This window comes from Colletotrichum tamarilloi (genome assembly GCF_030869305.1).
Source record: "Colletotrichum tamarilloi strain Tom-12 chromosome Unknown Scaffold_2.1, whole genome shotgun sequence".
In the NCBI taxonomy this organism is placed as follows: domain Eukaryota; kingdom Fungi; phylum Ascomycota; class Sordariomycetes; order Glomerellales; family Glomerellaceae; genus Colletotrichum; species Colletotrichum tamarilloi.
Window position 1 is genome coordinate 1608094 of NW_026849385.1, and position 16703 is coordinate 1624796.

The window sequence follows — 16703 nt, forward strand, 5'->3', positions numbered from 1 at the left end:
ATACTACACTACACTGGGACGCCGTCCTCGTGACGGACACGGGATGAAGAACGGGGGCTCATTTGTCAGCTATATATATATATGTACTGTAAAAGGAATCATTCTGGAATGCCTCACATAAACCCTTTTCTTGGACGAAAACTCGGAAGAAAGAAACAAATCAACATTGGATGATCGCCCACCTATAACCCCCTCAATCCTCATAGTCAACAAGCCTCCTCCCCCCCCCCCCCCCTTCCTCTCTCGTGAGTTTGAACAGCGTGAACAGAGTTCGGATATACACCGGGAACGAGACGAGACAACCCGTGTGCTCTGCTGAAAGGCAAAGTCAGAGGCAAGGTAGTCAGACGTAGACAGACAATAGGGTTTCGTTTCGAACGGGGGTGGGGCTTGCTTTGCACCTTTTCCGAGGGGGTAAGAGGGAAAAGGGGCGCGAGGGGGCAGTTGACCAAGACAAAGTATTGCATATCCAAGCCCAAGATACTCGAGTTCCCTCTCTAGAGAGATAACAGCACACTGATGGTATCTAAACGCAATAAATTCCAACATCTCAGAACCCTCAGAACTCTTTTGTATACATTCACAGTGTGACGGTCAACGACACCCGAGGGCAGTAGACCACACAAAACAGCACGGAGCACAAAACTTGGGAAATCATTACCCATAACACCTCAGCACGGATGTGAATCCAAACGCGCGACGAAAGTTTGCACCGGGCGAGTCTGACAACGGGGAGACTTTCCAGTGTTGGGACGACGCGCTTACCTCCAAGTTTCAAAAACATTTTGTCTTTTCTGTTTGGGACGGAGTTTGGGCCGCGGTCGTCAACGTTCACCGTCAACGCTCACGGCAGAAATACTTCTAGAGAGACCGTAGCCCCCCCTTTACATAAGTACGCCGGGTAAGCCCACAGTCCAGCAAGACGACACACACACACATCACAGACACTGTAACGGACACTGGAGAGCAAAAAAAGAGGTTACGACGCAAACTTTCCATTCCCTGCCCTGAACGACAGCCATGACCGCTTAGAACGGCCCACACTGCCCAGGTCGTCGTTACTATTGAGAGTCCTTTCTTTTCCCAGACCGCTCATATGCAACGAAGACCAAGTCTATCAGAGGTCGAAAGCTATTCCGGCCCACAAAAAAGAGGCCCTCCCACTCTGCCTGCTTACTCCCCTCCTCCCAGTTTCTTTTCCATAAGAAAACCGGAGAAGAGGTAAGCGCAAAAGTTTGTGTCTCCCTATTGCGTTGCTGTGCCATCGTCATCCAAACGATCCGAACCAAACCCCGCATTTTGCCGAGGTTGTAGCGGACCCAATGCGAAAGGTGTATCTTGGTGCGTTAAGAAAAAGCCGTGATTCATATGCCGTTGTCCGTGTAAAACTTTTCCGCGGGCCGAGTCCCAGAGTTGTTTGCCGTGAGAACATGAGAGCAAGGAAGAAAAGACGAAAAAAGACGAGGGTGAAAAAAGGAAATGTACAAAGCATCCGCAATGCCTAGTTGATATCGCAAAAGTGAGCCACGGTGGCCTCGAAGCCGTCGAACCGTCTCGAAACCGAATCTGCCATGAAGGCAGACCACTCATCGCCGATAGTCATCGCAGACTTAGTTGTTGGGGCACTGGGACTGGACGTGTCCGGGCTGCTGGCACTTGTAGCAGATCTTCTCGCCGCCGGAAGACTCCTTAGGGCAATCGCGGGAGAAGTGGCCGTTCTCGCCGCAGTTGTAGCACTTGGAGCCGTTGGTGCAGTCGCCTTCATGGTATGTTAGCACGGTCAAACTGGCAATCTGGAAACCATCTCGGGTACTCACGAGACATGTGGCCGTAGCCACCGCAAGAGTAGCAGGTCTTCTGGCTGGCACCGCCGTAGCCACCACCGCCGGAGTAACCGCCACCGTAGCCGCCACCGTAGCCACCGCCGGCCTTGGGGCAGTTGCGGGCAATGTGACCAACCTCACCGCACTGTTATATCGTGTTAGTACTGACATTCGGCGCGTTCAAGATAAGGCGAAGCGAACCTTGTAGCACTCGGAGCTGGAGGGACCACCACCACCACCGACGTTGCCGCCCTGGGGGCAGTCACGGCTGATGTGGCCAGCCTGGCCGCAGCGGTAGCAGGACTTGGTGTCCTTGGGGCCCTCGGGGCAGTCACGGCCTTGAAGGATGTAAGTCAACAATCAACCTCATGAAGATCTCGAAAAGGACTTACTCATGTGACCCTCGTCTAAAGCGAACGTCAATCAGTCATCTCGTCGGTAACACACAGATACATCAAAACTCACTGCCGCAGTTGTAGCTATGTCCGAGTCAGTATGGGGCATATCAGGCAAACAAGATCATATCAACGTACCACTTGGCGGCGCCACGGTTAGGGCACTCACGGGCCTAGAAAGAGTCAGTAAGTCGAGGGCTAGGCGTCGTAACATCCTTCAGCAAGTCGTACCTGGTGACCAGCAGCACCGCCTAAATATCTCTGGTCAGACTCTTGCGCTCATGAATTGTAACGACGTTTGGAGGGAAAGGCATGATCAAGGTGTCACTGGCACACCGGCTCAGAGTCAGTAAGACGACGCAGTAAGGGCATACACGCGGCTTCTTTGACAGATCTGGGTCCAGAGATACGAACCTAGCGAAGCATTCACGCCAACGCGAATGCTTTGCCAAGCCTCTTTCCAAGTGATAATTCCAGCTTCGTACTGAGAAGACCCCACCAAACACCAACTTGAAAGTCATGTAGTTGCTTGATAGAGCTCTCTACGCCCGCATATACCAGCAACCTCAAGATCCAGTGGACACATGATAATATAAACTCGGGAGGAGGGGCCCAAAGGTAAGCTGCACAAATGAAACAACCACCAATAACTGGTGGGAAAAGTTCAGTGTGGAAGCGGTGAGACTCGGTGAACCAATGGCAACCAAATCTCGGATGAAAGTGCCAGTCGATACCGAAAGCCACAAAGCCACCCACAGAAACGAAAGTGGAAAAATTGAAAAGCATGAAAAGCAGCGCGTAGGTTGGAAAAAGTGGTGAGACGGGGGAAGCGCCGAAGCTGGGAAGGCTACTCACAGGTGAAGCAGGTGCGAGCCTGGGGGGCGCCGGCAGATCCCTGGAAATCCATTGCGATTGATGGTGGGTTGGTAAGGAGTAGTAACGGTGGTGTTAAGAACTGGAAGAAAGGCGTTAGAATAACGGCAAAGTCGATGAGATGATTTGAGATTGTCGAGAGGAGGAATTGATTCAAGCTTTTCGTGTGAGAAGGGGAAAAGAGCTGGGAGGCGAAAGACGGCCTTGTCGCAATGTGGTTGACGTGGGGAGGGGCAAGTGGCATGTGTGTGCTTGTGTGTGTGCGCTTGTCTGTTGTGTGTGTGCGGTGCGCGATGTGGGGAAGTTGGAGATGGAGGTGCGTGTGTGTGCGCGCCGCCTTCGTCAGATGCAAGAGGTGAATTTGTGGTTGGCAGCTGGCAAGCTCTGGAGGGTTTTTTGTTCATGTCGATGACGGGATCCCAGTCGAGTTGAATAATATCCCATATTGGTGAATGGAGGGGCTTTCTCTCCTCTCCCCGCGGATGACGGTCAGGAAAAGGGCTACACTCACGTATGAAGGGCGGATAATCGAGCCGTGATCAAAAATCTCTGCTCGAAAGGAAAAAAAGGAGGGTTGTTTTTTCCGTAGTGGTTTTGCAAGGTTTGTGATGGGTGGTGGTGGTTTTGTGTTGTGGGAGAGAAGGGGAGGGAAGCAGTCGTTGCGGCCAGGGAGTGGCCAAGGTTAAAAAAGAAAAGGCAGCGAATTTGGATTGTCAGACCGCCTTGTGGAGCCCAAGAAAATCTGGTAGATGGGCAGGCGCCGGAGCACCAATCAGATAGGCAAGTCCCTTCTCATAAGGGGAAGAGCCCGTCTCTAGATTCTGGATGCCCCCTTCTGACCTTTCCTTGGGCGTTTCTGGCTTGGACCGGGCAGGCGGCATTTGTGTTTGATTGCAACTTGGTGACGGGACTGTCCATGAAAGATGAGCGTGTGTACGGAGTAGTATGTGTGTGTGACGGAGATTGACACGGTTGGCTCACCTCACCTCACCTCTCACTTCGATTCTCTCAGTATACTCACTTGCCGTAATACTATTCAGCCGGTGAACGCCCTTGATGTTGTCATAAAGTCGCTATAAATCTGACAGGCTTACTCCTCAGTCTTACAACAGGTACATCTAGACAATGGCCAGTTCGATATGGTTATGACATAGGTACTTGCCTACGTTTGTCGAGCACTCCAATAAGGTGCCTGTTCATCTCCCGTTCCCCTCATACGTATCTCTGACCGTGGCGGGCCTGCCTTGCCTCATATGCCTGTGCCTAGCTACAGCCCACAGCTCTCATAACCTAGCCATCAATGCCCGAAATGCGCCGGCGCCTTTTCCCCATAGCCGAAGATGAGATTGTGCTGTCTGTCAGCTTCAGATAGGTACCGGCAGGGCACAATCACACAGTTGGAACTCCTTGGGCAGAATCAGGCCAGCCAAAAGGGGCGGCAGCTAGTTTGCCTCACAAATGCAGCGTCGGGAACCGACCCGGACTGGGCTTGCCATTGAGGGCTACTACGGTCATGGCCATATTCACACCGCATTACGTAGGTATTCAGAATTCCCCAGAGACCTGGGTGCCCCCCTTCCATGACGATGAAGGTTCAAAAAGTTGAGATGAAGATACTTAAAGCTCGGGTTTCTGATAGCCTAAAGAACCTTCCAATAAGGCCGGACAGGACGGGACACCAAACTTTAACATTTCTGATGGTGGGGGGAAGGGGAACGAAGAATAAGCCGTCGGGGGGCAATGGAAGCGCTTCGTTCGAGCCCTTCTCTTCGCAAACTCCAGGGACGGTGAACTCAAAGGCAGGTGACTCTACAAATTCAATTTCACATCGTCGATGCTCTAGACCGGGTTGGTCACGGTAAGAGTAAGGTGCCTTTTCTTTCACTCAAGTCGATCGAAGTGGACTGCTAGAGCCTACGTAGTAGAGTTGCTCATGAGACCCCCTCCTCCCCACCACCCGGTCGCTGTCCTCGCGCAGTCCGTATTTCATTTTTGCCCCTCCATTTTTTTCGACACTTTTTTTTTTTCTGCCATGGGGAAAACAAAAATACCAATCAGAAAATTCAGCATGTCGAAGGCAGGCAGGTGGGGTACCCCTGTGTAAGATTCTAAAAATCGCCGAGAGGCAGGTCAAATGGCAGCACTGGCAGGCCAAAGTGGCAGGCCAGGCCTGGCCCCAAAGTTACCCAAGGCCCTAAGGCACTGTGAAATGCGATGCCCCAAACCTCGCTAAACCCCTTCCATCCCTACGAGGGGTCGGAAATCCTTGATTTCGTGCCACTGTGCTCCCGTCCCTTGCATCTCTCCCTGTCCTGTCCTGAGCAGCCCCTCATCACACGCTCCTCTCATGCTCATGCTGCTCATCTCAGTGGTCTCTCACTCATTACGCTCCCACCTCACCCGATGAGTGGGCTCTGATAAGTCTCTCGTCTCACAATCCTCTGCCAGACTGCCACAGTTGCTGCCCCTCTTATGCAGCCTGGACGTATGAGAATGAAAGAGGGGTGAATCTCGTACACTGCGGAATCGCGGATATGCTGGCTCACACTGTGTCGACAATCAGGCAAGGTCAGCCTTGCTTGCGCTTGAATGAGAGATGGTCGCTGGTGAGTTTTGTCTCTAGCAGCCGTCGGGCGTCCTGGGCAGCGGGCTTTGGCTGTCCATGTAATGTCTGAATAATCAACCTGAGGTTGCACCGTACGAGCGCTCTTTGCATGCCCATAATCCGCGTATTGTTAACCCTGTGTTAGGAAGTCTCGGCTACATATGCCTCAGTTTCGTACCCCGCGATCCCGGCCTGACCACTGGTAAGTGGTTGCTGTAGATGGTTGTGCGTCCGTGGGATGACACATGCCTCAGTGTGGTCCCTTCGCACTGCTGGTGTCAGTGGTTTGTGCTTTCTAGCTCCAGCTCCGGCTTTAGCTTCGAGAAGCTCGTGAACCTGCTGCAGATCATTGGCGGAACACCGACACTCGAGGATGGCTCTCAGAAAGCTTCCCGTGTCATGGTGTCTGGTCGTCACACTTTCATTCGACTCAAGAGTCATCTGCCTTGGACGTTCAGCCCACCTGCTACCCAAGGGCACAGGTACGCAAGCTGATAAACAGCCCTGTCGGAGATGCCATCAAAGTAGGTTTAAACCGAACCGAGGCTTGGACGGCCCCTCCAGATCGACAGCGTCCCCCTCATCAAAAGGCAAACCCCATTCACGAAAGAGAGAAGACCAAAATGACAAAAAAGCCTAGATTATCGGCTCCGTGCTTTTCAACCTCCTTTTCAACATCCTCCTCACCCCAAACTCCTTTTCGTGATATCTCACTGGAGGAATAAACGCACAAATCCCACGAGTTTCATTTCACTTTCGAGTTTCGGAAACGCATTTAGCCATGCTCATCCAGGCGAACCAGAGCAGAGGATTGGTTCGTTCCATCGAGATGCACCTCCGGTCCGGTCAGATCTGCCGCGTTCAATCTCGGCCAGTCTTCCCTTTCAGGTTGGTGGTAAGCTTTTCGCCCGGGCCTGTGAAATCATGTAGACCGGATGAACCCGGTCACCCATTTCAACCGACGGCCACTTCGCTTCGTACTTTGCTTCGCCGGCAACCCTTCCCTTATCCGCGACGCTTGCACAACTGCCAAGAAACTTGCCCTGGCCTGCTGGTCTTCCGCACGTCGTTCAATTCGATGGTCTTCGCTTGTGCCCGTTGTCGCCGCAATTGTTGGTTGGCAACGATATTCCATCGAATGTTCTCTCGCTTAGCCAGCCATTACGCAACGAACGCGCAACGAATTGGGTGCACTGTGCAACTAAATACATGTCTGCTGCAGCTGCAAGCTAGGTATCGTTAACTGCGGTTTGTGTCCAACCGCTGCAACGTAGCAGACGGGCTTCCTCGCGGACCTCGTGGGCTCCAGGCGCATAGTTCACAGGCTTGTCACCCGAGAAATGAAGCGGCGATGGTCGCGACCTTCCCGAAACAGCTTCATGGGCGGACGCCGGGAAAACATGACGGCGCCATTGCATCTCTGCAAATGTGAAGCATTTTCGAATGCGACTTGTGTGGAGTCTCTACCGGACCACTGGCCTCTTCGAGGCCGCACCTGCGACCCAAGACGCTAGAACGGCATGTAACCACAAACCACCGCAGTGATATGCAGGAGAGCCCGTAAGTCATAGGGGCGGCGCGGAGACCAGCAATGGGGCCTGCTCATGGATACCGGCATTTGTCCGCTAGATTGTCTGCCACATATTTCTCGAGCGGAGACGTGGCATCGACAAGCGTTGCGAGTCCCGCTGATTGCTGTAGCCAAACATGCATCGGATGTGAAAGATCTTGTGGGCTACTGGAAAGTATTTGCCGCTTCTGTCAGCAACGGAACACCGAGCACCTTCACCAGGCCATGCAGGAAGAGTCGCTGACCACGTGCAATATGCTTCTCAAAGCTTGGCTCTGAGTTGCGCATATGGTGCCGAGAGCAATTCTCGTCCATCTTAAGTAAGCATAATGTGATAGTCAGTTTGAGCACTAGATATCTCTAAGCTTCCGCATATGCTTTTAACAGCAGATGGCGATACTTTTAGCCTCATCTGTGATAAGTCGGTTTCCCTCTAGTCAGGTATTGCAAACGTGGCGCTTTGTGGTCATCAGATTTATCCGTGATCCGGTGTTCCCGTGGGGATGCATGGTCGAGGGGCGAGATATATGTGAAGCCCGGCATTGCCAATTCGAGCCTCAACCGAGCTCTTGCAGAGTCAGAGACAAGACAGCTGTGTGGTCGACGAATCAACCCATGTCGCAGTCTCCCACGACGATCATTCGCTAGGGTCGGTGACCGTTGAAGAGCTGCCGGGCCGGACGACCGTAGCCCGTGGGGAATTTCGGGGGCCCACTGACCAGAGCGTGTCTTCAATCTTAGTAGCTTTGAAACGTTCATAAGTAGATATATCGGAGTAGCCGTGCAGGCCCACCAGTACCCGTATCACGAGCCATTCCAGCCGTACCAATTGATCGAAGCCTCGAAGGCATGTTGCTCTGCATTTCCTCCTGCGCCCCGCCCAAGGTATTCTCACTGCGGAAGTGGCTCCGATGCAGTCAGTCTCCATCGCAAGGTTTGTGCAAGGAATCAGACCGCCGGCCTTTGTGCTTGGGTCACCCCGAAATTGCAGTGGTACCGGGAACTGCGAATCAATGAGGAGTAGCAAATAGGGCATTTTCAATTTGAAAAGATTGTATGATAACGTAAAGTTCGAATGTGAGATCCAGAAATCCTCGTCGAGGAAGTCTGCATAAGTTGATATTAGAGGAGAGCATGTTGCTGTTAGGTGGCTGAAGCAGGAGCTCTGTAAGTTGAGAAGTGGCTGGTGGGGAATCCAGCCACAGATGCACGGATCATTTTGTGGCGGATAGATCGATCTGGAAATGTCTTGGCACGACGCGCTTCAGGGAAGGCGCGTCTTAAGGTAGTTTGGCGTACCGCGCACCCACGTGAAACCCAGCTTCAGCCTAACTGACGTCCACACAACCCCAAGCAGGCTTCAAAGTGTCCTGGTAGCTGCCGTTGTAAATCATGGAAAACTGGTCGCCGGAAGGCCGGGCGGCTATCCAAGATGCCTTCGAAGCATTGTGTGAAACAGTTAGCAAGCAACTTGACAGCGGTATGTACACGCAGATGCCCTGACGTAATGACAATGTAATACTAGCTTCTCAACAGAGGTCGAGCAGAGGCTTAAGGAGGACGATCGATCCCGCGCATTCCTCACAGATGAGCTCGAAATATTGAAGTCTCGGTCCGACGAGGTTGATCGCTTGGAAGAGGAAAATCGGAAGCTGAGGACGAAACTCCTCCAAATTCATCACCAAAATCGCTCTGTCGAGTCATCTCGAGGAAGCCCTCGGCCGAGTTATGTTACCAACGACCAAGCCACCAACACAGACCCCGCCTCTGCAGATGGTCCTGAGAATGGAGGCGACCTAGAGAACGTGCTGCGGGAAAGCCACAAGCTGCGACGGAAATACACTGCCCTGGACCAGAATTTCAGGATACTCAAAGCAGAATTCAATAAGAGAAGGGACGAGAGGAAGGAGGAGATCAAGAAATGGGAAGACTATGCGACAGAATTGGAGACGAAGGTCAAAGTCTTGGAGCAACGTGATGGTGACGCCTATGCGGCTGCGTACACAGCAGAAGGCCTTCAAGAGCAAAGCAGGCCGCGCGCTCACTTGGCTTCGAGGTTGACAATCGATCCTGATACCGGGATCTTGACGACACTCAGCAATTCGCGGGCTTTGCGACAATATTCTGCCGAGAGAGCTCCCGTGCAATCAGATGTCGAGACGCAGGATCTGTCTGCCGCAGATACCACGGAGGGGGAGACGACAGAGGGTAGTAAGGACGCCGATGCTGTTACTCTTCCACCATTGAGACAGACCGCCAAAACGGATTCAGACATTCGCATCAAACCAGAGCCTTCCTCCGACGGGCCTATTATCGTCTCTGAGCGCCTTGTAGGCAAGAGAAAGCACGCCGATTCCTCCTCAGAACAACAAGGACGACGTAGGGTGAAGATTGAGAGCTCGAATCTTACTACTGGCCCTATTACTAGTCAGCTTCAACAAGAGAGCATGGACCTGGATGAGGTCGGTCAGAGACTAAGCACGCCACGGAAGAATAGGTTATGGGCTGATGCCCTGGCCACGCCCGGTCAAATAAACATGGAGCGAGCTCAGACAGCCGCTCCCGTCTTTGTCAGGCACGACAACACCAATACTCCGACTACCAGGATACCCAACTCAACAGCGGTTCTGACACCGATCAACCCCAACGCTCGTCCGGTGCGCCCGTATGAGTTGAACACCGTGGAGAAGCCAACAAGGAAAGGGCTCGCTCAAGGCATAAGGAGCTTGGCTGAGGACGGCTTTGTTTATGATGAAACGGGCCGCGAAGAGCCGGCGGGGCTTTTCCGCACCCCGCAACCTCTCGGTCGCTTGAGTACGCTATTGAACGCACCATCTCCAGAACAAGCCCCTGCCATAGTACGGTCAACACCTCGTATTCGGGATACAGGTCGAGCGGTGGAGGATGGACCACAGTTTCCCGAGCGTCGGGAATTGCCATTCAATAAAGAACGCCGGGACAGGTCGACGGAAGCTCCAATCGGCCGGAGGGAGCACGAGGAGAACACGGAGCCCGCCACAGCCCGCGGGCAGCCCAGAAATCGTGCGACGGTCGGGGCACAGTCGCTACCCCAGAAGGGGGCATTAAGGTCAAAGCCTGCCACTTCCCTACGGCTTGAAGATTTCAAGGTCAATCCAAAGTTCAACGGCGGTTCCGACTACGCATTCTCGGAGGTGGTCAGGAACAGAGAAGACAGAGCCTGTTTGCCTGGTTGTACAGACATGAACTGCTGTGGCCCTCAATTTCGCGGCATGGCTTTGGCTCAAAAGAACAATGTCCATCGTACCCCGGCATCAGACACCAAATTGTTTGAGGATTATCTCGGTGACAGAATCACTATCATTCTGGGGATGTCCAAGGCAGAGAGGGAAGACTTGTGGATAGAGGCTAAAACATGGCAACTCGCGAATGAGTTGGGCAAACATCGTCATCGTTACGCTCGAAGGGCATCTCCTCCGGGCTTCTGGAACGCGGATTTCCCTACTACGCAGGAAGACGAGGCTGAGAGGGCAGAAGGCGAGAAGAGGGAGAAGCAAATGATTCAAGAACGATATCGGGAAGCAATGAGAGGAGGGGGACGCTGGATCTTCAAGGACGAGTGAATCAGCTGTCGATGACGGGTCCTCAGCGAGGCGCACAGGAGCATTTTGTTTAAACCAGCAGGTGTACATGTTCCGGGCGTATACTGAGTCGTCGTAACAAGACTTACAATAGCGTCGAGGCTAAGCTAGCATGCATTGTTCATTTCAGAGGGATGAGCGACTGGGATATTCAAGGCTCCAATACCAATAAGAAGCAATGAGAAGCTGAGAAGGGAGCTGTGCAGACTCGAGCTATGGATTACCCGCAACGCGTATATGCTAGAGTCCCGCCGGGACACGGAAGAGTGAATGCTTTCCAGCCTCACCGAGCTCACCTCTGAGCGTCTGAGGTGTGTTCACCGGCCCAGCCAGCTATAGTGGGGCCGATTTCGGGCAAATTGCGGAAGAAGAGACCCAATACCAGCCTGCGATGATCGAATAGTGATCTGTGCGCGAGGCTTCGGCTCAGGCAATCGCATTGCGCCAACAAAGCCCGGAGCCCGCTGCCCGCTAGCTCCAGGTTTACGGTTCTACCTCTCCCGCGCGCGGCTTAATTTTTTGTCATCTCCATTGGAAGCAACCGCACAGCTAACTTCGCAGCCGTCGCCCCGTCCCAATCCTCGACCCTTCACCGTTGCTGCCTTCATCGCAGCTCGCCCCTCCGTGTCTGCGCGATTAATCACCTGTGTCGAGCAACTTGTTCATTTTATTTCTCCCCCCCTTTGCTCGTTCGGAATACTTTAGTCGGGCCCATTTTCTTCCCAACGATTCCCCGCAACCCCTACGAGAGCGACGCACGACTGAGGGCGATTGGAAATATTACCTTCTCGTGCATCCCACACGATCAAATAACCTAATACTCGATACTCGAACCGATCTCAGACTAATCTGTCGACGCTCCATTGCGAACGCGCCGACAAACGTGTTGAAGGAAGCCGCAGATTCAAGGCAGTGATAGTTCCAGCCGTGGACGATCACTGCAAATACACGACTCCCAAGCCGGCAGGATGAACAATCGTCATCTGCCGGCTGGGCAAGCCATGCCGGGGGGCGGAGGGCCAGGAGGAGGTGTCGATATGGGTGGTGGTCCCGGAGGGGGTAACAGACGGAGGATGCAGCAACAGCCGACGTATGCGCAATACCAGCAATATCAACAGTATCAGCAGCAGCCCATGTATCCAAACTACATGAACCCCTACGCTCAGCCGACGCCGTATTACCATCAGCTGCCGCATCAGTACCAGAACGGAGGCATGCCCTCTGGCTACATGCACTATCAGCAACAGCAGCCCTACGTGCGGTCACCACAGGCCATGCCTCAACCTCAATATGTCCCCATGGCCGGCGTGAGCGTTCCTCAGCCGTATTCGCAACCGTCGCCTGCTCTCTCAACGCCGTATCACCCACCTCCCGTCCCTGCTGTCAACCCTATTCAGACGCCGCCGCCTCCTCCGCCTCCGCACGTTGAACCTACGCCCGAGCCTTCAGTCGTCACACCTTCTGTAGTGTCCTCGGTCGTGTCTTCATCAGTCGTCACGCCCTTCGCTGAGCCATTCCACCCGGCCGCGGTGCCCTCAGCCCCTGCCTCTGCCCCTGCTCCCGAGAGCCCAGAGCTTCCCAAAGATGTAAAGGAATTTCGCGCACCAGTAAGTCCAGCAGATCCTATTCATGTTGGCTTCGTAGCTAAACAAAGAAAGCTCCCTTGGACACCTCCCGACCAAGCACCGTTCCCTAGAAGGGCTCCCAAGTCAAGGCGGAGCAGAAGATTGATGAGCGCGAATGCTCAGAATCTGACACTGCCTGTGGAGCAGCACGAGGGCGCTCTCGAGTCGGCCACCAAAAGCGGCACGGAGGACAGCCTCCAAGTGAAGGCCGATGCGAAGAAGGTGGCGCCCTGGAACTCCAAGGACACCGACTCCGAGAGTGCCACCCTGAGAGCAGACTCCCTGGCGTCTGAAACTCCTAAGGAGAGTGACAGGTCAGCGACTAGCGTCTCAAACATGGGCAGCCCGAAGGTGAATGTACCGGGGTCTGAGGCCAGACCCACGACAAGCAACTCGAACGCCTCGGCGTCCCGCCCTGCCGTTCCTGTTGTCCCAGTCATCCCAGCTCTTCCGAAGAGCAGCCCCAAGGAGGCTAAGGCAACAAGCGTCAGCCAGCTCGCAGAAGAGCCCAAGCAAGTTGCATCTCAGGAGGCGAAGCCTGCTGAAGCAACAGAGGGCACGGAAGTTGCTGGCACGGAGCAAGAGAAGCTCGAGGCTCCTCCGGCGGCTCCCGCCAAGGCGGCCCCGAAGTCATGGAGTGGACTGTTCTCCGCAGCCGCCGCCGCTGCTGCTCCCAAGGCGCAGCCCGCTGCTAATGGCCCTGTTGCTCCGGCCGCGGCCAACGGTGCCACCACAAATGGCGATGGTGCTGTCAACGGCAGCGCACCCACCTTTTCTGCAGGAAACACAAACTCTCTGGCATCTGCCATCCAAGACTTCCGGGTTAGCAATGCTGCCAGGGTTCAGTTCATCGAGCCGAGAGGCCTGATCAACACCGGCAATATGTGCTACATGAATTCAGTCAGTATCTTGAAACCACAAGCGGAGAAATCCACTAACGTCAGTCTAGGTTTTGCAAGTCCTTCTTTTCTGTGCGCCATTCTATAACTTCTTGGATCAGGTCAGCAAGAAGGCTGTGCACAAGTTCAAGAGCGACACGCCCGTCATAGATGCCATGATTATGTTTATGAGGGAATTCCGGGTCATCGACTCGACTGAAACGGTCGAGAAATTGCGCCGGAAGCTCAAGAGCGAGCAGCTGGAGCAATATGGTGATTCGTTCATTCCCGAGTTTGTGTACAAGGCCATCCAGCCTCTCCCGGCGTTTGCTAGCATGAGAGTATGTCATTTCGTGGCTCATTCCCTTACTTGTCGCTAACCTTTTTCTACAGCGTGGACACCAGCAAGATGCTCAGGAGTTCCTGGGTTTGATTCTCAATGCCATCGACGAAGAATGCGCCCAAGTAATGTCAACGAGTGGCTCTTCCAATGGGGCCGCTGAAACCCGGCCTACATCCTCCGCCGCCAGCGTTGTTGAGTCGAACGACGGCGCAGACGGGTGGTTTGAAGTTGGATCGAGACAGAGAGCAGTTGAGACGCGCTCGTCCGGAGCCAGCTCGACGACGCCCATCACTCGTTTGTTTAGTGGACAGTATCGATCAGAGCTTCGCCGTCCTGGTGTGAAGGACTCGGTGACTACGGAGCCTTTCCAGTCCCTGCAGTTGGACATTGGCGCCCCGTACATTCACAACGTTGTCGACGCGATAAAGGGTCTAACGGTGCCCGAGAGGCTACAGGGCGATGCTGCCCCCATGACGAAGCAGACTCTGATTGAGACTTTGCCCCCGATTCTCATCCTTCACCTGAAGCGCTTCAAGTTCGACACTGAAGGAACGACCAAGATCGGCAAGAAGGTCGGTTACCCTCTCGACTTGCAGCTCCCCGCGGAAGTTCTCTCGAAGCGACGACGCAACGCTCTTGTCTCCGAGGGTGCCGGCATGCCCAAGTACAGGCTCATCGGTGTCGTCTACCACCACGGCAAGCAAGCCAACGGCGGTCACTACACAGTGGATGTGCGACGGCAAGACGAAAATGAGTGGATCCGCCTGGATGATACGATCATCCGACGTGTCCGCAGTGAGGACGTGGCCGAGGCTGGTGCGGAGGAGGATGCCAAGGACACGGGCCGATCAGGTCCCGCGTCGCGTGACGCGTCGACCAACCGGTTCGGCGCTATGGCAGACGACGACGAGGGCGATGATTGGAAGGAGGTCACCACCTCTGCCAAGGGTGGTGATAAGGGCGGCGAGAAGAAGTGGAGCGCCGTGGCCAACGGCAACGGCACCGCGTCCAAGGGAAAGCCGGCCAAGGACAACATCAAAGACAACAAGGTTGCCTACCTGCTATTCTACCAGCGAGTCTGAGCCGACGAAAGGGTAGTCTGGGATCCCAACATTCAACAGTAATCGTCGCGTCGATAGGCGCGCGTGGGGATGAGCACGTAAGGTGGTGGTGAACCTGCTTCAAAAGGCGCAGACTGAGCCATATCAAGCAAGAGTTTGAAGTCTACAAAGCAGAAAAAGTCGAAGAGGGGAGTGAGAGAGATAGAGAGGATGCAGCTGGGGGTGCTATGGTTGTCTCAAATCTAATTTGACTACGCACTCGAAGCGGTATTTCAGCATCTCTGGTGGGATTGAAGGGGGAGAGAGATAAGGAAAAAAGCAAAAGTTTACTAGTCATCTGCAAAATTTTGTAGATGTCTCTTTTTACAACAGTCAGTGATCCAAGCTAGGTGTGAGATGGAGGTTGGGTTGGAACTTTGGGGGCGCGGCGGAGGGGGGCGGTTTTTTTGTCTTTGGGGCGTGGTTTCGTCCCGGAGTATGGGAAAGCTGTGGAAAGGGATCAATGAGATAAGGAAACACGGACCGGGAGGTCTCTGTAACAATAAAAAACCATTGATGACGATCTTGGTGGTGTCTTGATCGCTCGTTGGTGACATGTGTGTGAGAGATGAAGAAAGGTGTGTTGTTTCCATCTTTCCTTGGTGTAAGCCGCCGGAGCTGAAGCCTGTACGTCTTCCAGGAGAGGAAAGTGGGGAGAGGCTTTTTGACTCTTGCCTTACCTTGGGAGGTGGGATGATGAAATAAGCAGTTTGCACACAAACCACTCACAAGTCATTTGTCTCCTCTCACACAGCATCGGCATTCCAGTAGACATACACTTCCAGCACCCACCTTCAGATTTTTCATATCGGGCCTCCCGTAAATATTGCAAATATGGCCGAACCCGCGCAAACCCCGCAATACATTTACAAAATCGTCCCCGAGGCGCCGCCGTCGCCGCTGCCGACCGAGTTCCCCCTCTCGGACCTCGATCGTAACGATGGCTTTATTCATCTGAGTACGGCGGAACAGGTACGAATGATCTCTCTTACTTCCTCTCCTTCTCTTCATACCCGGATTCTCCGTGGTCATGTTCCTCTGCTCTCTATCTCCGTTCTTCTCTCCATGTACTGTCCTCTCGAGTCTACATCTCACATCCCTCCGCTCTCGATTTCCCTCACACTCGCCTTTTCACTCTCATACGTATACTCATAACCACCCACCACCACACACTATTACACAGCACGACTTTCCACACCTGCCTAATATACACTCAATCAAACTACCTAAACTAAAAAAAAATCTCACACTGGAAACATCACCAGGTCCTCAACACAGCAAACCTCTTCTTCTCATCCGCCACAAGCTTATACCTCCTCAAACTCCCCTACGCGCCCCTCGCCGCCTCAGGCTCAATGAAGTGGGAGTTCCCCCCCTCGGGCAAATTCCCCTCCGCCTTCCCGCACCTGTACGGACGCAACTTTGGCGCCGCCGACGTGGAGGACGCAAAGGGGTTCGAGAGGGCCGAGGGACAGGTGTGGAGTGAGGTTCTGGGCGGCGATGCGTGGCTTGTCTGAGGATGGGGGGGAGGTGGTGTCAAGAAGAGGAATTTTCTTTCCGGGCCATCTTGACGTCTTCTGATGATGGGGGAAGCGGTTGGTTGGTTGCTTGACAGGTTTCTACGGGAGACATCTCATCGTGAAAGTAAGAAGAGAGATCAGAAACGTCAGCATCAAGGAGTCAGACATGGGAAACTATAGTCGGCCGCAGCCGTTAGATGGGGGTGCAATTGCTTGCCATGAATTTGTTTCTAATGCCATCCGCTATCGCAGGGAGCTCAAAACTGAAGCTCCCTCTCATGATCCGAGTTGCAAACAAAAAAGGACAAAAGATTCTTTTCCCCTCCTAGAGGACTTTTTACCACCCCAAAG

General features: G+C 53.7%; 6 protein-coding genes across 6 annotated transcripts; 4 read left to right on the top strand and 2 right to left on the bottom strand.

Moving 5' to 3' along the window:
* Nucleotides 1-1610: 1610 nt before the first annotated feature.
* CTAM01_01168 (zinc knuckle) lies at nucleotides 1611-3125 on the bottom strand (the record flags this gene model as incomplete). The annotated part of the gene is made up of 8 exons (XM_060517210.1): nucleotides 1611-1759; nucleotides 1818-1968; nucleotides 2025-2161; nucleotides 2216-2230; nucleotides 2289-2302; nucleotides 2357-2391; nucleotides 2450-2469; nucleotides 3074-3125. The coding sequence occupies 8 exons, from the start codon at nucleotides 3123-3125 to the stop codon at nucleotides 1611-1613; spliced, it is 573 nt and encodes a 190-aa protein (XP_060388672.1).
* Nucleotides 3126-5857: 2732 nt separating this feature from the next.
* On the top strand, nucleotides 5858-6939 carry CTAM01_01169 (uncharacterized protein; the record flags this gene model as incomplete). The annotated part of the gene is made up of 3 exons (XM_060517211.1): nucleotides 5858-5898; nucleotides 5996-6178; nucleotides 6627-6939. 3 exons carry the CDS (start codon nucleotides 5858-5860, stop codon nucleotides 6937-6939), a joined length of 537 nt encoding a protein of 178 aa, XP_060388673.1.
* A 964-nt stretch (nucleotides 6940-7903) lies between these two features.
* Nucleotides 7904-8302, bottom strand: CTAM01_01170 (uncharacterized protein; the record flags this gene model as incomplete). The annotated part of the gene is made up of 1 exon (XM_060517212.1): nucleotides 7904-8302. The coding sequence occupies one exon, from the start codon at nucleotides 8300-8302 to the stop codon at nucleotides 7904-7906; it is 399 nt and encodes a 132-aa protein (XP_060388674.1).
* Nucleotides 8303-8658: 356 nt separating this feature from the next.
* CTAM01_01171 (DNA repair protein/CtIP) lies at nucleotides 8659-10868 on the top strand (the record flags this gene model as incomplete). The annotated part of the gene is made up of 2 exons (XM_060517213.1): nucleotides 8659-8746; nucleotides 8803-10868. 2 exons carry the CDS (start codon nucleotides 8659-8661, stop codon nucleotides 10866-10868), a joined length of 2154 nt encoding a protein of 717 aa, XP_060388675.1.
* A 986-nt stretch (nucleotides 10869-11854) lies between these two features.
* On the top strand, nucleotides 11855-14814 carry CTAM01_01172 (ubiquitin carboxyl-terminal hydrolase; the record flags this gene model as incomplete). Its single annotated transcript, XM_060517214.1, has 3 exons — nucleotides 11855-13411; nucleotides 13461-13730; nucleotides 13783-14814. 3 exons carry the CDS (start codon nucleotides 11855-11857, stop codon nucleotides 14812-14814), a joined length of 2859 nt encoding a protein of 952 aa, XP_060388676.1.
* An 852-nt stretch (nucleotides 14815-15666) lies between these two features.
* On the top strand, nucleotides 15667-16349 carry CTAM01_01173 (uncharacterized protein; the record flags this gene model as incomplete). The annotated part of the gene is made up of 2 exons (XM_060517215.1): nucleotides 15667-15804; nucleotides 16098-16349. 2 exons carry the CDS (start codon nucleotides 15667-15669, stop codon nucleotides 16347-16349), a joined length of 390 nt encoding a protein of 129 aa, XP_060388677.1.
* Between the last annotated feature and the right edge of the window lie 354 nt (nucleotides 16350-16703).